This window comes from Aphelocoma coerulescens, assembly GCF_041296385.1.
Source record: "Aphelocoma coerulescens isolate FSJ_1873_10779 chromosome Z unlocalized genomic scaffold, UR_Acoe_1.0 ChrZ, whole genome shotgun sequence".
Classification (NCBI taxonomy): Eukaryota; Metazoa; Chordata; class Aves; order Passeriformes; family Corvidae; genus Aphelocoma; species Aphelocoma coerulescens.
This window is the reverse complement of record NW_027184085.1, coordinates 11,537,181-11,559,486: the sequence shown is the minus strand read 5'-3', so window position 1 is coordinate 11,559,486 and position 22,306 is coordinate 11,537,181. Positions and strand designations below refer to the sequence as shown.

Here is a 22,306-nt window from a genome sequence, read left to right as displayed (position 1 = left end):
GTTCTCACTCATCTTCCATGCACACAGTTTATTTATCAGACTTGTGTCCTTTGTCTCTCTGATGTCTCAGTTTCAAAATTTCCCATTCCCAAAGGCCAGTGTCTATGAGACAGGGAGGTATGTGTTTGGCTCTTTGTACTCCATAGGTGGAATAGACTAAGGCCCTAATCCATCAAAGAAAATCTTGTTTTAGAGGCCACTGGTTGCTCTTGCTGCAGCTTTTCTCTTCCCTGTTGCTTCTGTGGGACATGTCTGAGAATAACCCGAGTCTGTCAGACTCGCAATATTATCCCTATTTCATAAGTTGCCAAGCAGGAAAAAAAGAATGTTTGAAATTATTTATTAAGTGTCAACAGGTAGATGAAAATGATTAACTACACAGAAGAGCTGACTGCTTTCTGGGAGAGGCTGACAGCAGTAATGAAAAGTTTAAATTATCTCTAAAATTACTCAGTCACTAGCTGATGGAAAACTTTCTTGTCAGTGTCCTTGGCAATTCTAGCCCTTCACTAATGACAGCTGGATTTGCTGGTTTCCCATCCCTTTTTCTGTCACAGCTGATGGCCTCCTTACTCCCTCACTCAGCAGTGAATGCTGATGTAGCAATGACAGAGAGCACGCAGGTGTGAGAGCCTCCAGCTGCTTCCTACAAATCCACAAGTGCTGCTTAACAGGCCTGTCTCACCCTGGCCCTGCTCAATTCCTTTAATTCTGCCAGTTCTGTCAAATGCCAGGGAAAGTGAGCAAATGGTTCAGTAAAGACCCTGTGCATTGCACTTCAGTGTCCTGCTGGAGTATTGTCTGAGTGAGTGTCCTTGTTTTCCTTTCAGCAAATCCCTGTGAGCTCCACTGTCGCCCAATAGATGGCCATTTTTCAGAGAAGATGCTTGATGCAGTCACTGATGGTACTCCTTGCTTTGAAGGAAGGCACAGCCGAGATATCTGTATTAATGGCATGTGTAAGGTATTGGGTATGTTTGCATGTTTCTTTCTCTACAATTTAGTTTTAAAAAGTTATGAGAGAGTGCTTAACCTTTTTTCATGTAGTATCAAGACGAAATACTCCATTTTACCACATTTTTATAGCAAGTTTATAGCAAAATCTTTCCATAAACATAAGAGTAATTTCCACCCTTTTTAATGAATCTATTTGTCTGCTGATTACTTTTGATGCCTCTTAAGTCTTTTGGGTTTTTCCCATTATTTTAAAATATCAGCTCAAGAAAGTCTGTTTCTGATGAGATATTTTCATGAAGGACTGTAGCTTTAGGATTTTAATTGGTGTTACCACTGTCTGTGGGGTTTTTTATGAAAAGGCAGTTCAACAATACACATGTATCAGTTCTGAGCTGTCTTTTAATAGGATCAGACTTTGCAGTTAAGGGCAGTAAAAATTATTTTAGTTTACAACATTGAATTGAATAATCTTGTACAATGAGGTAATGGGCAAACATAGTGTATACAGCTCAATAATGTTCTGTGTGTTGAAGAGTAAATATTATGGTTTCTGCATATTCTGTGTGTTGGTAGCAGGTTTCCAGGATGATGTGAGTGTCTTTATGGCATTTGAAGGAGAGTTCTGTAAATGCTGTGACCTCCACTGTCTCAGCATTGCTTTTAGTCAATTTCTTGTAAATAAAATTAATACTTTCCTTGTAGGGTATATATTTACATCTGTGGTTTATTTCTTCAAATTGAGGCTTTGTGTCCTGTACCCCCTTGAAGCCTGATAGCTTTTTTGCTTGCAGCATCTTTGGAAACAAAAACAGGCCTTGGTGACTTGTGGAAACTACATTAGCTTATCCAATATAGGGGTTGTATGTCCCAAGCCTTTTAATCATATAAATACAAGAAGGGATTGCAAGAAGTTGTCTGTTTCATCCCTTTACAAATTATAGTCCTTTTTTGTCATTTTTCATATTCTTCTCTTAAAGACTTCCACTGATGGAAACGTCACACTTTTAATAGGTGATAGGCACACCCTCTTTTTAAACTTTTTGTTTTAGTAGAATGACAGTACCTCATAGAGCGGGAATAAAAGATGTGTTTTAAGCTTTCCTTGCAAGACTTGCCTTTATGAAAGGGAGTTACCAAGACCCTGCTCAAGTTCCTAGTGAAGAGATCCTGCTTAACTTTGCTGAGAACCAGGATGGACCTTTGAACTATGATGGTGGAAGACCTGACTTGGCTTTGAGCAGTTGAAGCCAGAATGAATAATATTTTTAGCATATTGAAAGATACAGTAGATATTGCACACCGTAGCAGTGCTTTTGACCTCCACTTAGAAGAGACCAATTACTAAGCTCAGAATGGCTGTCCTTGTGAAATGTTCATTTTCTGATTTCCAGCCCAACTGGATTGGGATCACTATGATTAATTTTAGTTTCCATATGCTTACTGTATTGAAACCTTGCCTGTGACAGTTCAGATTTATACCTGTTTTAGAGATAGCAAAACTCAATACGAATTGAGAGATCAGAGGGGAAAGGGAAGCTAATCTAATTGAAGTTTGTAGAGCCTGGATATACTTCAACATTAACAATTCTGTGGACTCAGAGCATTTCTGAGAAATTCCCTTCAAGGTTCTGGTTTTGTCAGTGTTTCACATAGTGGCTGCTGCTTCTCATCTCCTGGCAAACAGATTCAGTTGGAGTCAGGATCACGGAATGAACAATATAGCCATGCAAAATGAGACCAAATGATGGATAGGTAACCCTAATAGCTCACAGTATTGAAAGATAGCATGCTTTTAGCTGAAATAGGTACCCAGAATAAAACCTGAGGAGAAGCTTTTTCATATATCATCATCTAACTCATTAGTATTTGAGTCCAGCTAGCTAAACATAATAGGTATATTACAGGTCATGGAGAATAAATCTGGAAATGTGTTTAATATAATTAGTCTGGTCCATTATTCTCATAGTTTGATTGCAACATGTTGCTAATGATATGGAAAAGGTATTCATGAATGTTAGTCTATTAAACTGTTCTGGTTTTCAGAACTGTATCTCACATGAGCACTTCACATTTGTCCTGAGTACTAAAATAACACTTCACTTTGGTCTGAAATTGAGAAAAAAATTAAATTAGTAAAATATTAGATCCACTGTCTATATTGCTCATGCGTGATTGGTGTGTAGACTAGCTATTTTTTATCAAGCGAGTTCAGAGCTTTCCTACTGGGTATGTCAAAACAAGATAGATAGATCCAATAAAGAACTTCATCTTCTAAATTAATCTGATTTCAGTCTGATTTTGCAGTTGGTCATGAATTTGTTCAGAGCAATCAGAGAAATTGGTCTTACTTTGATGGCTAAATGTGGTTTGAGATGCTTCATTTTAGCTACCTGAGGTGTACTGGATACTTTCCTAGCTGGCCTGACAAAGCCACAATGTGCATCTTCCTGTGAGGAGTAAGCACAAGACAGACCGCTGATTCACTTGGTCCTTTTAATTTATCCAATATCTTCTACTTTTTTAGAAGTGCTGCCTATGCCTTAGTGCTGAAGGAAGGCTTACAGTGTGGTGTTGTTAGCATGGTATTCCTTTAGAACTTGTCAATTCAAAGACAAGCTAAAATTGTTAACTCATTTGAAGGCCTGGCCTATAAAATAGCTGGGTCCTCTCTCAAAGTTGACCTTACACAGAAGAAGAGTTCTGTCTGGAGATCTGACAAGACCTGTCAGTAACTTAATCTCAAATCATCAAGCTGTACTATGACTAGTTTGTTTTTTAATTGTATTCCTCAGCACTCATTTTTCAATTGTCACTTTTCCCCTTTTATTTAGAAAATCTTTAAAGCACATAGCCTGTCTTTCTGAGCTTAAATTATACATCACAAATGCATTATTAATTCTTACTAGGTGAGTCAGCTGTTCCCCCCAGTGTTAATGAGTGAAGATACTGCCACCAGAGTATTTTTAGCACTGATACGTACATAACATACATTTTTGATATGTACAAGCCATCACATCATCTAAAAGTGAAGCCAACAGGGTTTGGTGCTCGAGGCGCCAACTCCGGCGTGCCCCAGGTCAGAGACAGCCCAGCTGTGTTCCGTGCGTTGCAGAAGCAACTTTGGCATCAGGAAAAGAGCTGCTGGCTGGGCTAGCTAGCTGGCTTCTTTGCAGAGGGAGCACGGCAGGAGCCGATGGGATCGGCTCAAGTCAGCTCGGAGACAAAGGAAGAGAGAGGCTGTTCTGGTCTGGCTTCTCACAGGTTTATTGTGAGAAGTTTCGCAACCCGAACAAGCTCGGAAGGGATGGAATGCGATGGGACCCCTCCCCCAGGCTTGTCCTCAGTTTCACAGGGAATTTGAAAACCTTGGGGAAAGGGGAAAACAACCAAAGAGTTACAAGCCTGGGGGAGGATACAATTTAACAAGAACCACTGGGGGAAACCGAGAGGCGGGAGTTACAACAAAGAACCAGTGAACAACCGAGTAACCGAGAATTTTCCCAAACCGGGGGAGGCGGCTTGGACCCGGGCACCGCCCAGGGGGTGCAGCTTAGGCTTCTGAGCCGCCCCATGACCCACCCTCTGAGTCTGCCTCTTCGGGAAACTCGATCCAGGGGATGGGCTGGGATTGATTGGCATCACGCTGCCCCAGCCCCGCAGTGGAATGGGTCACACCAACAGAAGCCTTACGTGTTCTTTGCACTGGAGTGTGCAGATGCTGAAGATGGAGGATCTGGCATCTCTGATGTTTCTAGCAACCTTTTATCTCCTGTACAGAATTTTGATAGGCGTAACCAACCTTCAGTCATGCAAATCTGTGGCCTGCTCTCTGTGGTAATTCACAGTTGTTATGTTGAGAGACTAACATTGTACTGGAGAATTACACAGCTGTGTAGTTCTAGGTAGGGAACCATTTTCTTCCCTTGCTGAAAAGCAGATTACACAGCTTGGATTTTTATGTATTTCTGTGTATGGATTTTTAGCTTTACTGCTTCTCACTATGGTTCAGCTTCCTCCTCCCACTGCTACTGCAACAGGACATTGATTCAGACCCATTACAAGATAAATTACAAGATAAATTACTGACATCAGGACACATTTCTCTCCATTCAAGGCAATGTCATGGCCAACAAGAAGTGAACATGATTTCTTTATCTGAAGACTAAGTGGGGGAGACAAATGGGAGGAAGACCTTAAAGTTCTATGTAGCATTCACATAATGGATATTCAGGCAGTACATCCAGGCCATACCCTTCAGTGACAGCAAGAACTTTTTGTATCTGCCCCCCACTGCCAATCCGACAGAAAAGCCTCTCCCTCTGGAAATGGAAAAAGGTCAATATCTCTGGCTGTTTTCCCTTTAGGCACTGAGCAGCAGGAAATAAATTGTTTCTCCTTCCTTTAATGCAGTGAGGCAGTTCAGGTCATTACATCTGCCTCTGCAGTGTGTGCTGTGACCAGAAACAAAGCTGGTCTCAGCTGTGTCAGAAAAACGCTGTTGGTGAGTGGGGCAATAGCAAAGGGCTGCAGGGAGGGATGCTAACTTGTGTTGCCCATGCTGTGGCACACAGCGGTTCCTATAACACAGCATGGTTCCCTGGCAGAGAGTGCACAAGGACATATCTGTGTAAAAAAATCAGAGCCTAATTGCTGCTGATATTCTTTCCTGTTTCATAACCTGCTTTAATCTCCAGATCCTCTTTAACAGCTCTTTGTCAGAAATTCATCATAGAGTCATAGCATGGTTCAGGTTGGAATGGACCTTAAATATCATCTAGTTCTGGACTGCAAGTGCACATTGATGTGTCATGTTGACCTTCTGGAGAGTTTGAGGCATGTTTAGAAAATACGGCAAGTATGTCCACAAGAATAAAAATAATGAGGAAAGCAAGTAGAAAGAGGAATGAAGCATCTTGAAATTATTCCAATGGATGACAAAAATAATATGCTATTCACTGGAGTGATAAAGGAAAATATGGTCTAGAAATTAAAGTTCATGGAAATATATTTAGAGTAAATGAATGCTGTTTATTCTGACACATGAGAATATTACTCTGTGATGGTTTTTAATGGCTTTGTAAGATGAGGCCCTGCTGTTAGATATGAAGGTCATGACAGCACCACCAACAGCCCAGAGCTGGGGAATAAAACAAAGGCTTTATTTACTGTCACACAGTAAATTGTTTGCCTCATTCTTGGGTATTCCAGAACCCCAAGGATGAATAGGAATACTGCATGTATAGGTAAGGCTGATGTCTGATCAGATACAAACTGTTTCAAATATCAGGAGAACACTGAAATACAAACTTCTGCTGTTATTGTTGGAAGGGACAAAGGGATTCCCTTCATATCACAGAGATGTCATATTTTGATGCCACAGACCTGTTGCTAAAGGAAATGCATGGTCAAGAGGGAGAGATCTGAGCTGATTCTGACTGAGCTGATGAAGTACAGCCCATGCAGAAGCACGGATTGGCACCCCAAAGGCAGGGAAGTGATGATACTGTGGTGCTTCCATCTCAGTAAGAGTCAGGGCTGCAGCAGTTCGGAACTAATTAGTTAAACCTTCAGGGGTTTTCACACTACACAGTACTTGGAAGGGAAATATGCTCAGTGATGTTAATTTCAAAGTATCTGACTGACAGTGTGAACTAGATAAATTAATTCTGTGTGCAGCTTCTCAAACAAGAATGCACAGCAAATAAAGATGGACAGAAACCTTTTCAAAACGGTGAGTTTTCTGTAGTCACTAATCATATTGTCTAATAGTAAATCATGAAGCACAAGGGTTCCTTCTTCAGACTTTCCCCACCTTTCTGTTCATGTGCATAGTATGGAATATAAACTTCAACTTCCATGACTCTCCAGATTGTCTGATTATTTCTCTGGTCTAATAATAAACCAGATAACTATGACCTCACTGTTTGCAGATGATTAACAGATGTAGTAATAGTACAGTAGATGTACTGCAGAATGCATCACTTTGAGAAAACAGCAACACTCCAGCCTCTTTAAATTATTAGGAAGTGTTAAACATAAACTCCAGTGCATCCATAGACAACAGGTGAAGAGACAGATCTGGACTCCTGGCAAGATAAAGAAGCATCCTGTTCATGTAGCAGTGGCATCTGTGTATTCTGAATAGTTGATTAAATCCATCCTTGGTCAGATAGCTGCATACTTGGGGGCAAAAAGTTACCTTCCTAATATATCCTTATCTCTGTAACATTCTGTACTGCTCATAAATTTGGTCCTTAGTGCCAGGATCTGTCTGTGTGCAAGACATTACGAAACTTTTCATTTTTTGAAAGTGGCCTTCACTGAAAGGAGGGAGAAGCTAAGACTGCTGCAGAACCTTTTGACATGGCCATGACTTTTCAGAGCTGGTATGAAAGGTGCTAGGTGTGTATTGGCATTAAGTGATGGATGAGTCTTTTTTTTTGAATCTTCTTTACAGTGATGCGGTTTGCCACCATCTGTAGCTTGAGGCCTTTCCTTGCTTCTGTTTTTCACGGTTTTTCTAATTGTTCATTAAATCACTGACACTTGGACAAAAAGTGTTTCTTAAGGTGAAAATGATAGAAAAATACTGAAGAATGCAGGAGCCTGTATACCTAGGTTAGTCTAATAGATGGATTTTCCTGTCAGAAGCTTGCAGAAGATTACAGTAGCTGATGTATTGAAGGTAAAATAAGATCAACATCAAAAGAGGTAATACCCAGATTTTCATACATCAAGAGGTTGTCAGAGAAGTTGGTAGGTATAGCACCTGAAAGCTTATTTTGAGAAAAATCAGCTGACAAAACCTTTACATGCTACCAGACTTCTGGCTATTCATCTACATCACAGACCTCCAGGTGTCTTAGATACTATTAACAGCCACTGAATGTTGGATGTTAGGTTGTGTTTTGCAACCTTGCTTGTTTTTGAGGAGAGGCAGAAAAGAAATCCCAAAACCAAATGAAAATTGTGTTGAAATTTAAAGACATTAGAGCACAGAATTTTTGGGTTGGATGAAGTTTTTTCCTGACTCAGTATGAATAAACTTTTCTCTCTCCCTGTAGCAAGCATGAACTGGAAAATCGGTCTTTACCAAAACTTGATCCACTTGACCCACTTTATCCTGACCCATGCTCCTGTGCTGGCAAGCTGAAGAACCATTGATATAAAACTTCATGCCTGCTGAAGAGTTTTTCTTTGCTAGGGGGGTTTGACTGTAGTAGACGTTCTGTCCTGTCAGATGGCCACAAAAAGCTGGCAGAGATTTCAGTTCTGTTACTGCATTGTGTTCCTGGGAACCTGTGGATGGCTCTGTGACGTAAGAAAGCAGACACAAATCCTGGATGTTGGGGCCAGTCCCAGATACTGAGGCCATTTGGGTGGCACATTTCCATCTGAAGTGACTGTGTTTTTTGTGACATGGTGATGGTTATTGCTTGTTAATTTGTTTTTCACCTTGGTGTAATACACTATACAGGAGCTACACTACTCCCCTTCTCAGAAGTGCAAGAATTCGTTGTGGACACCACATTTACTCTGACACTGTTTTTCCTTCTAGGCTGTTGGCTGTGATTATGAGATAAATTCCAACGCAACAGAAGACCAGTGTGGAGTTTGCCTGGGAGACGGCTCTGCTTGTCGTACAGTGAAGATGATGTTTAATCAAAGTGAAGGATTTGGTAATACAGGTTCTTCTTTTAAATTCTTCCGCTGATGAAGCCGTTTCTCTATGTAAAAATGATTAAAGTGCTTCTTGTTGAAAACTGAGTGATCATCTGCGTAGGAAGTTGTAAACGGGTGTTTCAGTGAATGAATCATGCTTCTGCCAGAAAGAAATGCCTGCTCTGTGCTTTTTAAGTACACCTTGTCTTATAAAAATTGTCAGAGACCCAACAGGTCCTTTGCAAGTTATGCAGTTAACAATAAAATCCAAAATAGCAAATGCATTTACAGAGTGAATGTAATTTGCCATCTTGAAAAATCTGGACCTAATCTCTGTAAAGTAGAAAGCACCAAGAAAGTGCTGGAGTGAGTGTCTTGGGGATTCATTTCTAAGCGTCATAAAGAGGAGAAGAGTCCCTGCAGGGCTGAAGTGGTCTGAATAAGCGATTGGAGGACTGAGCCTGTCTTCACTGATGGTAGCGAGACATTCAGGCTTTAAGTTGACTTGTGTGGGATGAATGGGAGCTAGAGAGTCTGGAAGCAGGAGTGGGAGACTAAAACTGAGTGAGAAATATGGTGGTGAGCTGGAGGTGAAGAGGCAGCTGGGATGAACAGCTTTCAATGGAAAACCAGGACAGGAGGGGGAGAGGTGAGAAGATGAGGCACTGGAGAGTATGCTTGGAGTACGGTCTGCAGCTAAAGAAAGAGGCTGATGCAGAGATGAGAAGTCTCAAGATCAGTAACTGGTACCATTGTAGTGAGGAGGGGGAAACTGCAGTGAGTGCCTTTGGCTGACTTCTGGATTTGTGGGGTTTTTCAAATAAAATAGTTCTGCCTTGCACAAGTATGATTTGTGCTACTAACTTAGGGCTAGTTTGACCAGATTTTCCAAAGTTTGGGGTAAAAGCTTCTTTAATATTTCAGGGTTTTTTTCTGTACTTGAGTTTGCTTTCCTTCTCTCTGTGTCCCAAAGGTGAACTGGAAGACGACTGCAATCCTGCAGCAGTGCAGGTTTCATATGTATGTGAGACTTTCAAAGGAAAATCTGGAGCTCCCTCTCTTCCAATACAACAGTAATCCTTCAGCCTCTGATCTTTTGCAAATCTAAAATTCACTCTGCCGTTGACTGTGTGTGAGCTTTCCAAGGCTAAAGATATGAACTTTATTTTTGAATAAGAATTTTACATAAAAAGTCCAGTATTGTAATTTATGGGAGGATAAGTGCCTTTTATTTAAATTCATTTTGTGCTTTATATTTACTTAGGTTTTCCTTGCCACAAGATTCAGTCAGTCTTACTGACAGATACTGCTGAGGGATACTGAGTGTTAAGTAAAATTATTTCAATGTTTTCTTTAGATTAATTAAAAAATGTATTGATTCTGGAGATTCTCTCCCTTCTATAGAAATTGACTCCATTGCAGACAAAAAGAAGGAAAAATGTAAGGAAAGGCAGAGATTGGTGGTCTCTTCGTGACAATGTGTGGATTTCACTGATGTGCACATGTGTTCAACTGGGAACAGGAAAAAGGCTTTGTTCAGAATATCTGTCTTCTTTTTGTGTCTGACAGATGTGTTGTCAGTGGTTTGTCAGATTTTATAGCAGAGTGACTACTGAACAGTTTATGTAAACATAAAAACTTCAGGCTCAGGATATAAATTCAGCATAGGTAACAAAACTTTATCAAAGCATGCTGCCAGTCACCAGCAAAGAAGATTTGAAAAATCTTCATAGAAGATTTTCTATTGTCATAGAAAAAATACAAAGCCAAAGCTAATATATTCTGATCTAAATCTTTGTTCAGAACCTCAGTCCAGCAAGGCCCTTCTTGGTCAAGTGCTGAAGCAGTGTGTATTCTCTGTGCAAGTTGACTCAGTTGCTGTGTCTAACTAATGAAATGCTAGGAAATAGTTTTAGTAATTCAGCCTTTCACTGCAGGGCAGGGTGATCAGTTTTACCTGAAGAAGATGTCTTTGTAGAAGTCTTAGAAATCTTACTGCCTCATGGTCAGAAGGAAAAGTTTTGAAATCTGTATTATTACTTGCATTTCCCTTAAAATTCTTTGTTTTTTTCATGGATGCAAAATAGGAATAGTGATTCAGGCGCATCCAAGAGAGTCACAGAAATGACAGCATCATCTTTGTAATGGCTGCTCTTGGAGTTTCATGGTGGAAAACAAACCAGAGGTCGCATGGGAACACATTGTCTCAGCTGTTGACACTAATATTACCCCCCTTGTTTTCAAGGGGTTTGTTTGAAAATCATTGAAGTTGCTTCAGCTGAACTTTGGTGGCAGAAAGGTTGCTGCATGAACAGGGCATGGAAAAGCAAGAAGGTCAAGCCTGGGCAAAGAAGTCGTGGTAGTGTCTGGAACCCAGCATAGAGGAAAGTTGTGCCTCAGGAATGTATATTTTTAAGAGAGGCTTGCAGATAAAACAGGCTGGAGAGTAGGAAAGTGAACTGTTGTGACAACGAGATCTGGTCATCATTTGATCTGCAGTGCTGTGCTAATGGCCTGAGTAAAATTACTCTTTTCTCACAGAAGTGGGAAAAGAGAAACAAGTTCTTTAGTCCTTGTAGAGCTGTGCATACAACAAGGGTTTCGTGAATTTATTCATATCTGTGTTGGGAGCATATAGATTTAATTTAATAACATCTGAGAATTGCCAATTCACAGGTGTGCAGAAGCACCCACAATAGGGTTGCTCCAGCATTTAATGAGCCCAGTGTGTAGGTAAGACAGCTGACACTTTGACTGTCACTGAATCTTGGATCTCTAGATCCTTATCAAATGAAACCCCATAACCAGGAACAATTACATGAACACCACTCACTGAATTTTTAAACAAAAATGTATTATATTGAGGGACAAACTCAAAAGCTTGCTGGTCTTTTGCTTTCCTTTCAAAATCAGATAATGTTTATTGGGAATCAGCAAGAGGCTGTGGGAAATCAGGAAGTAATTTAGCTGGTGAGGAGGGCAGGGAGAAGGCAATGTGATACACAGAACAAATGGTAACATCCCTTAGCAGACAGTTGCAATACATTTAAAATAAGGTTTATGAGCAGCAGCAGGTGATTCAGACAAAAATAACTGTGCAAAATCTTGAAAGGATATATAGATTTTTGTGTTGCAACAAAATTGTTTTACTGTTCTTATGCTTTGTGTTTTGAATAAATGTTACTCTAATTACATCAGAAAAAAACCCCAACCCAACCCTACTGTAAAAGGACATAAGCATCGCAAAGCCAAGCTGTCAGGATGTGACATAATTAAGATTTTCCATGCTGTGTTAATTTGTCCTGGTTGTAAGTATGCCTTCTAATCAAGCCTTTAGTTACATAATCACACACTGTGTTCATAATATGTCTTCTCTGCACTGAATGAATAGAGCATTTGGTAGAATCATTAGACTTGGTTACTTACAATAGACCTAGACCACTGATTTCCTGAATAATAGAAATCATTCAGTGAGCTTCCAGATTTTGTTACTCCATTCACTTAGAAAAAACCAAAATGTTTGAATTTCCACAGTCAGTCTGGGAGACTTGAGAAAGGTAACATTCAGAAAACACTCCTTCTTAAACATCGATCACTGGAAATCCATATCTATAATTATGTATTATCAGTGTAATTAGGAAAGACCTGAAGCAGACAGATTCTGTTTTGTACCCTAAGCAGCATATGACATTTTAACCAGTATTATTTACACCACAAAAGAGCTGCAAATAAAATTCAGATGTTAAAGACTCTCGGGCACTTACTTAGAACAGGAGGTTGTTGTACAGCACATAAATATGTCTGGTAGGTGAAGAACATTGATACTGAAGATTTCTTAGTATGCCCAGTGTGGTTTATCTCACTCATGTGAGTGAGTAATCAAAGGTGATAAGCTCATTTCACAAGAAAGGTGAACAGGATGTGAGTCTCAGAATTTAATTCATGACCTCGGTAGTGTGTGATGAGAACTGGGGAACTCATATTCCAGTCTTGAAATAAACCAGCACAAAATGCAGCTCACACTCCCAGTGCACCAGCATGTAGAAATGTCATCCATCTAATTTCTAGAGCTCAGCTAGGGGCAATAACAAGAAAGCTAACTGAGTTTGTGTTCAAGGATCTATGTGAACTTCCTGTTCTTACAGTCCAGTAGCAACAACAATAGCAGTTTCCTGTAAGGTGAGAAGCACAGAGCCTGATGTCACATATTGCCTGTTATGTGAACAAAATTCCATAATAGGTACTCTAGATTAATTCTTAACACACAGACCATACATCTCTTAACAGATGAAGAGCTCTTGAACTTTGTTATCAAAATCAGTAGTTTACGAAAATGTGTTCAATTTGTAGTAGTAATTTGAGGCATTTGAATAACATTCATTTATTTTTTTGTAAGGCAAGCAGTCACAGAGAAGTTAAATGCCTGAAGAGAAGGTACATGGAATTCCGTGCATACCTGTACATTGGGTACAGATGAAAACATTCTTTGCAAATCAAAAAAACCTTTCCCACAACAGACTGCTAACTTGCTGGAACTCCCTGGCATTTCTCCAGATTGCATGCCAGAGCCCTTGGGTATGGTTATGGGAATGTTGATTCTCATCTGTGCAGTGGATTTCTTCTGGTACAGCTCTGAAAGTCATTCACCTCTGCATCCCTTCTCAACGCCTAAATGCTGGCATTGCCTAAACACTCTTCCCCAGCTGACAGTAGAAACCCTGACTTGGAAAGTCACACTATTAGCAAACTGAAATACAAGCTCTGTGATAGCACATTTGTATATATTTTCAAGCAAAGCTGATTGATGTTTTAATCATCTTACAAATAAGTAAAATGCAGTGACATTTCTGTTGTTCACCTCCATGAATTTTTCATGTCTCTTAGGATATGTTGATATTGGGCTAATTCCAAAAGGTGCAAGGGGAATCAAAGTCATGGAGGTTGCAGAATCAGGAAATTTCCTTGCTGTGCGAAGCAAAGACCCAGAAAAGTACTACCTGAATGGAGGCTTCATCATCCAGTGGAATGGCGAATACAAAGTGGCAGGCACAATATTTCAGTACGACAGAATAGGGGATCTAGAAAATTTGACTGCTCCAGGACCCACCAATGAATCAATATGGATTCAGGTAAACAGGAGACCACAAGAAGAACCTGCTCATTAGGGTGGCAGCAGAATGTGCTGGGGTTCTGAAACTGAGGCTGGGAAAATGTATAATGTTGGTGTACAAACCACTATTAATGTGCTGTCTTGAAAAAAATAGTTGTCTTGCAAAAAAGAGCTGTTTTGGAGAGAATTAAGCACCTTGCTTGAGGGTTGTTCATCCTGCCTAAAAATACGTCCTGTGTCATACTCTGATATTTTTTAAAGGCTGCCACTAGGACAGGGATCCTGTCACCTATAGTTGGTCAGTCCTCTGCCCAAACTTTCTTGTCTCTTGTACCAAATTTGACCAACACATGGCTGTGATGTGACCCAGATCCAGATGAAAAATAAGTTGTCACAAAAAGGGAGCTGATGTCAGGCTGTGAACAGTGAGAGCTAGGGAAAGCTGACAGCAGTGACAGCTTACATGGAGCAAGCAAAGCATACAGCATTACACAGATGGATTAATAGCTTATGGTAAGTGAAACTGATCCATTTAACATCCGCAGAGGCTGTTTTCTTTTGTTTCTTTATAGATTCTAACTTAAACATAACCAGCTTCTGTCAGTTTTGAAAAAATAATTTGAAATTGGCCCTTTGGTCTTTGAAAGTATCTCTCATGGCTTGTTTGCTTGTGTATCCACCATGAAATTAAAAGAAGTATTAGGGGTGTGATGGGAGACCACTTTCACACTTTGAATGCCTCATGAGAAGACAAAACTAATGAGTGCTCAGTCTTCACTTTTAGTACAATTGAGAAGAAAAGTTAATTGCTGAAGTCTTTTATCCCTTGATGATGTTTACTTTCTTCCTCTGAGGTAAATTTCTTGAGTGCCTCTTCTCTGTTGGAATTTTTCTTTTTAGTTCTGAAACACTGAAAAATAATATCAAAGCAGTGTCTGAATAGCATCTGTAATTTTCTGACTTAATGGTTGTTTTGTAACAGCTATTTCAGAAGGTAGAAAAATTATCATTTGTAATGGGGATAGGCAATAACTCTCAATCAGCAGCACAGGGATGCTTTGGCTGGACTTTGGATTATCTTTTATAGTCAATAGGATACCAGTTATGGTGACCCATTTACTGCAGAAGTGCATGGTAAACAACAGTGTCTTTGAAAGATTCATGTATGCCACTGTCAACATAGAAGTGGAAATTTTGCAAGTCTGCTACTCTGAACTGGTACCAGACTCCAAAGTGGGCAGGTTTAATTCTTCCAGTTTCACACTTTGAAAGCTTTTGGCCAGTAGATTATTAATCAAACAATTAATAAACCCCACTCTTTCCAGCTACTTTTTCAAGAAACTAACCCTGGAATTGAGTATGAATACACTGTACGTAAAGAAGAAAGCAATGAGAATGAGATTGGAGAGCCAGAGTATTTCTGGCAGTATGGAGAGTGGACAGCCTGCAGTGTTACCTGTGGAAGAGGTAATTCCTCACTTCCTTTTTATCTTACTGTTTGTCTTCATTACAGACGTAGTCCTCAAAGAGGTAATGTTCTTTAATATGCATTTGGTGGGAAATCAGATCACATGGTTTCAAAAATAATGTGAGAAATAACTTGTTTACTTTGAGGGTGACAGGGCACTGGAACAGGTTGCCCAGAGAGGCTGTGGAGTCTCCTTCTCTGCAGACATTCAAAATCTGCCTGGTAATGATCCTGTGCAGCTTGCACCAGATGACCCTGCTTTAGCAGGGGGGTTGGACTAGATGATCTCCAGAGGACCCTTCCAACTCCAGCCATTCTGTGATTCTGTGAATAATGTATTTTGACTTCAAAATAAAATGGTTTTAAATTGTTTAAGTCGAATAGGTTTCTATAACACCTGCCCTCAAATTCTCAGTTTCTGTGAACCAAAATAAGAAGGTACGGTGTTCTTTCCTTCATAATTTGTTGTCAATACTGTTCATCATAGCCTTACTTTCCAGCAATACAAATTTATGACCTACTATTGGTTCCCTATTAAGTCTTTTCAGTATATTAACTACAAAAAATGTCCTTCATTTCTGTCTTGCCTTGACAAGTAACAACTCTTTTTGTGCATTGCTCAATAATTATTTTATTTAAATTAGTCTTGAGAACTTCCATGTCTTTACCAGTTTGGCAATGGCTTGGCTACCACTGCAGTTATATTGTAGTTCTGTGCCACACATTAAAACAGACAAGCAGAATGATGACGATGAAGTAGGCTTTAACAAGAAGTCTAAAAGCTTGCTTCTGGTAACTCACACAAAATGCCAGCTGGAGAACTTCCTCTGAAGTAGCTAACATCAATGAGATAAAGTTAATATTTGTTGTAAACCAACAATAAGAATAAAGAGTCTGAAGGTTTCTTTACAATAGTAATTTTTTTTTTATCCATCTATTGTGGGAATAATTTTGAAACTGTGAGGAAAAAGTTGTATATGAAGGCAATTCTGAACTTGGGGGAAAGGAACTGTAGCTTTCTGTCTGAATTAGCTCTTGAGTTTCACAGGACAGTAAAATAATTCTGGAGATATGACCATGACCTTATTCTTTGACCATCCATATGAAAACTGTACGGAAGAGTAGAAGATCACTGTTACAACCAGACCAGTAATATGAGAAAGGCCTCTTCTAATGCTAGAGTTTTGTTAGTGGGTTTTGATAATTACTGCATTTTTAACTGCTTTGCAGAAGGAAAGAAAAAGGAAAAACAAGTGTTGTAACAAACCCAGTTGTGATTCTAGAAGTAGTGGTGATTGCAGGAGTAACAGCTTTTAAACCTCTCCTGTCAAGGAGGACACTAAAATAATACATCTTCAGTGGTTTGGACAAAGGGCATTGTATGACCTAAAGTTTAGAAGATTAAAAGAACTTTTAGAAGTATAGTGTAAAATATCCCATCCCAATAACATTTGCATCTTATTTGAAAAATATTTTTATATACATAAAATCAACATATTATAGAGAGGTGTGTTCATTCATATATATGTATGCTTCAGTAGATAGATGATGTGATTTTTTTTTCTGGATTTTTTTTGAGAAGCGTCTCTCAGCACAAAACACTGTGTGCCTTCTGGTTAGCAGAAGAACACTCACCATTTTCTTTCAATAGGTGCACAAAACAAGTGTTTTGCTTAATTGTGCGCTGTGAGTTTTAGTTCTGATACCTACCTAGTTGTGAGTTGTGTTTAATGTAAAAATTGTTATCATAAAATAAAGGGAGAGAAGCGGAATGTGTTAGTAGACTGTTTATTATGCTGTTTTGAGGTTCTTTTTACATCAGCTGCAGTATTCCCAGAAGTGTTTCTCACTAGGTAAATTGTAGCCCTGTGTACTCTCTTCTGGCTAACAAACTATGTGACGTGGCTTTGATTTCTAACTGCCACAGGGGTTACTTAAACAGAGAACTGTGGTATGTGACGTTTTTTCACGTTTTATTTACTAATTGACTTCCTCTGTTTGCTGCATTTGTGCTCCTAATAAATGTTTTTTTAGCTTATTGCCTGTGTATAAATAGAAATCGCGTGTTTCAGACAAGATGGACTTGGCGACATCAGTTTGAAGGGGAACCAAGAGGTGCATCCGGTTCATGAAGGGCACAGAAACCTCACCAGTTCTCTACTGAATTACTGTTCTTCATGGACAGAAGACAAGAAATTAATAAACCCGTAGCCCTCTTTCCTCTGAGATACATATGTTTAGAAAAGTAACTGGACAGGTCTAAAGAAGGATGTAAATGTGATACAGTCAGGGTATTGTCTCTTACTCCTTGCCCATTGTGCTAGTTTGAAAACAAACCAGTGGGAGGCACCAAGTCAGAATAACAATTTAGTGGAAATTAAAGGAAAGGAAAAGAAAGTAAAAGAAAACACTGACAGAGTCAAGATACAGCCTGAGTCCCTGTTAGTCAGGGTGGTGGTAGCAGTCTGGTGGAATGGTGGCTGCAATCCTCTGAAGTGGTGATCCTGTGGTAGAAGGGGTCTGCTCTTCCTCAGAAAGTCCAGTGGTGGCTATGTAGCTCCTGTCCTCTGGAAATCCAGTGGAAAGAGTGTCTCTGGTTTTCAGAGTCCCAGATTATATCCACGATGGGATGCTTGGTTCCTCCCTCTGGTTGGAGCATCTCACAATGGGGTGATGAGTCATGAGGCCAAGTGTTGATTAGGCTCATTAACAGAAGACAGTCTGGAGGGAGTTATCTCTGAGTCATGCGGCAGGACAATGATGGGCCATTAACAGCAAGATAGTCTGGGGGGAGGAGGCAAGGAAACACTGCCCCTCCTGATTTCAACAGCTCATGAGGATGGTAATAGAATACACTGCAACCCAGGACACCCATTAAAAAAGAGAAATCCTGACACAGAGCTTCAGTGCATCACTTGGAGCAGGGGAACCCAATACGACAGTATGCCTGCAGTTCTCTGCAGGTACACATTCAATTTGGTTGTGCTCTGGGCCATTGGAATGTAGACCAGCATTGCTGTTCAAAGCACCATAAAGGCTGGAAAATACCTGCAAGATCATGGAGTCCAAGCTTTGCCCAAACACCACCTTGTCAACTAAACCATGGCACCAAGAGCCACATCCAGTTGTTTCCTGAACACTCCCAGGGATGGTGGCTCCACCACTTCCCTGGGCACCCTGTTCCAATGCTTGACAACCCTTTCAGTGAAGTAATTCTCTGTGATGTCCAAGTGGCTTCCACAGAACTTCCTTCTGGCTGTGAAGGATGCAATTGATTTTATGTGAATGTTCACTCTGTTTGGATTCAGAACATGTTGCTGTTGGCAGTAACATGCTCATTGTACCAAATCACTGGCATTTGAAGTGTTCTGAAAAGTTTATAAGATAAAAGTCTACTGAAGTAGACTGAAGGTCATATTCTGCTATGAGTGTGCTGCACAACAAATCTTATTGAAGACAAGCCTACAGATAGATCAGTAAGAAAAGCTGTATTTATTTAGCCTAAGGTTAGTAGTAAATAGCTGTCAACTATTATTGCAATTATCATTTGGTAAACAATAAACCAATAACTTTAGGATAAAAAGGAGGACCAAGAAAGGTGAACTGTTCAACTAACTTTGGCAGCCACAGCCAGTGCAAGAAACTGATCCTCACCTAGACTTCTGTTCCCTTGGCAAACCTGGACCTGCCAAAGATCTAGCACAGGTCCTTTCATCACCACTGGTCAAAAACACAACAGTAAATCCAAGGGCACTTTGGCTTTTTGTAGGCACACAGATCAGGACAGTGCAAACAAGTGCTTTCTTGAGCCAAGAAAGAAAAGCTGCATTAAGGAATGACAAACTGGGCTACAGGCAGGGCAATGGGCTGATGCAGGAAACCTTCATCAGTGATAAGAGAAAAAATATTGTTTTAGCCGTGTGGTACAGCTCGTTATCTTTGGGAAGTGTACCTGGAAAAAGGTCCAGGTAAAAATAAAATCTTTGTAGACTGAAGCTGTCTCTTCCCAGAATGAACCCAGGGCAGCTCCCTTGACATACTTTCCCCAAGATTCTTGGCCTCAAGGTAGCACCATGCCATGCCCTGGCACATATCCTTCTCCAGCTCCACTGCAGTGGAGAAACAGAAGATCCAAATTTTCTCATGGCTTCCTTAATTTCTTTCAAGTGCTTCCATCTATGGTGGTGTCAAAGATGGCTCTGGCATTTAACAGGGACAAAATACTCTGAAAAATCCATGTTTTCTGTGGCAAGCATACCTAATACTGCATGCAGGGAAAAGGAGAACACATTGCAATACCTGATATTTATTTGCAGTGTAGAAAATAGGTAGGTAATAACATTGCAATCCAGTTCATGGCAAACAAGCAGCAGAGGGGATAATTTGTAGTAAAAATCACAAGCCTTTCTCTGCCCTCAGTGCACGACAGGTTGAGTCTCTTCCTGCCATTTGCTCTATGCAGAAAGGAATTGCTTGCAGTGCAGAATGTGTGCACACCAGTGTCCTGCACACTGCTGCATCCTCTGGACAAGAGCTGTCCTTCCAGAGCCTGCTCTCGAGACAGCAACTAGAGCCCGTAAGCCTTTTTAAATCCATATTAATTTAAATATGTCACTGAGTTTTTTTTTCTAGACCAACTACCTATTATTCCTTCTTTAAATAATCGTAGCATGGGTAATGTTGGAATTACAAGTATAAATCCTTCCTACTTGTCTAAAGGCTTTAATCTTGTTTCTCAGAACCAACCTTGAGTGGCATTAAATTTAAGAAAAAGCATAGCACAGCACAGTGGCAACTAAGGGAGAATATTAGCCAACATAAAAATTTGTTTCTCCATAGACAGCATCAGTAATTGGCAGTTTTTCAAAGCTCTGCAAAAGGACTTAACTCTAAAATTTGTTTGGGGTTTAACTGTTATGTGCCCTCTAAATCCTTCATAACTTTTATAAAGGCTTTGCAAAGTTATCTCCAATTGTTCCTAGAAATGCAGTGTTGATTCTAGAAAACAAAAGTCACTCAGTTTCCATTCACTCTTGTGGGTCTGAGTTTTATAACGCTGAGAATGTAAAGATTGGCACTTGTATTCTACACATAACTTGTGCATGCACAAAATATAATATAAAATAAATATAAATACAAAGTGAACTCCTTTCAGAGTATCTAAGTTCAGAACTCAGACAACTACATGTTCAAATGAGCTCTAAAATCAAGTATGTATCTTTCTCATACACCTTTTATACACTTGCTTATGGTCCTTAATTTCTGTTGTTTTCAGCCCAAACTGAGGGCTCTGCAGCCAAAAGATTTCTAATCTCTCTTTCAAAAGCCTTCCACACCCAGATGACTTTGAGCTGGCACTTTTCTTCACAAACCAAGTGAGAAATCAGGATCTGTGTGGGTCAGCCTCGTGTCTAAAGAGCTCTGCATTAGGGGTGACGTGTCACAGAGAAGTAGAAGGAATCTCTGAGCAGATTTAGTGAAATGAAGATTATTCTTTGAGCTGGCAATTATCTTTCTTGGTTTCTCCTGTCTTTCCCAGAAATACTTGTAGGGGTTTTTTTTCACAGAGCTGAGAGGGTACATATCAGGTGAATTAATTAGCTTTGAGGTCAGAGAGAATGAAAGTGGTGAAGGGAGGAAAACAGCTACCTCTCAAAGTCCTTTAGAAATAATGTTTAGGTTTCAAATATTTCTGAGGTTTCAGTGTATTTAGAATTTTTAATCTTAATAGGACTTAAATAGGATACTACCCACTTTAGTTATATATAACTGTGTAAATACTTGCTAGGGCAGGGTCAGTGTGTGGTGAGTAGTTTTCTGCTTTAGCAGTGTTTTCTAGTTCAGCTTGCTCAGGCTGATAAAATCAACTGTTTCATTATGTCATAACATATAAACCTACATTTATTTTTGTGTGTTGGTCTATGCATATAGGATTCCTTCCAACTTTGGAGCTGAACTGCCAGAGATTTTGAAGCTACAGTGGGAGTTCACATAACTTTCATAATAAAAGTTGTTTGTTAGAATAAATTAATTCATTGATGTCAGCTGATCATTTTATGAGAATGTACAGCTTCAAAGCAAAACTTCTGCAAATGTTTATAGTGGTTTTAAAGTGAATTGTGGCAGCGGAAATGACAGTAAAAATTTATCAAAGCAAGAGATTTCTTGTTTTTTGTATTTGGAACAGCAACATATCATGATTTTGAAAGAGACAGAAACATTTCTGTGAACTGCTTTGTTTACAGCTAGCAAAAGGTTGCTAAATATTCCAGTTACATTTATACCAGAGCATAAAAGAGAGCACTGCTCCCTGGGAGCTGAGCCAAAAAGCTTTCTCCTGTTTGAAGTCACCTACAAATAAGACATCACCATGTCCAGACTTACTGCAGTCTGGCGGCTGCTTCCACACCATCTACCCTGGAGCTTGAATGCCTCAGTCCCTTAATCTTTCCTTACAGGTGACACTAATCACTGTTCTAGGAGATCAGCCTTCATGTCTGACTGGAGCAGTCAATCATCAAATCTTGTGCTGTAGTCAGTAATTGTTTCATATGTCTCAGTCAGAAGTCTGAAAGTAATCAAAAAGCAAAATCATTTCCTCACATACCTGATGTTCTAAGGGGGTAAAGAAAGGGATATAGGTTTCTGTTGGTTTCTGTGAAATGACCCAAATATGCGTGGAAAAATCCCTTCTGTGTTGTTGAGGCAGTGCAGGGTTAATGATTGGATTTGCTGATCTTACAGGTCTTTTCCAACCTTAACATTTCTATGATTATCTGAGTCTATATGTCTCAGAGGAATATATTCCTATTTCCCAATTATTTTCTATGGATTTCTGTTCTTATCTTCCACATAGTTTCCCACACTAGTTATTAGGAGGCCTGAGGAAAGGAAAAGCTTGTTTCCTAAACATACTGCAAAATAGCCTAACACTTATCCTTGATACCATAACAGTGCTGTTAGACCCTGTGCATCCTAGAAGGATAAAAATTCTAGAGATGCAGTAATCTACCGTGTGTGTATTAATTGTTGCGAATTAATAGCACAGTTAACTTAATGAGAGTTAGTGAATGTTTTTTTCAGTCTTTCTAGTCCTTAAGATTTGTTTG

The 22,306-nt window shown here is 39.7% G+C and overlaps 1 protein-coding gene across 2 annotated transcripts in view; it reads left to right on the top strand.

The window, feature by feature from the left end:
* The window catches only part of ADAMTS12 (ADAM metallopeptidase with thrombospondin type 1 motif 12), a 154,666-nt gene that overhangs the window by 104,072 nt on the left and 28,288 nt on the right, over positions 1-22,306 (top strand). For both annotated transcript variants that reach the window (XM_069001164.1, XM_069001165.1), the window contains exons 13-16: positions 831-964; positions 8,516-8,636; positions 13,504-13,748; positions 15,055-15,196. In XM_069001164.1, coding sequence (XP_068857265.1) covers positions 831-964; positions 8,516-8,636; positions 13,504-13,748; positions 15,055-15,196 — 642 coding nt within the window. The remainder of the gene's footprint in view (positions 1-830; positions 965-8,515; positions 8,637-13,503; positions 13,749-15,054; positions 15,197-22,306) is intronic.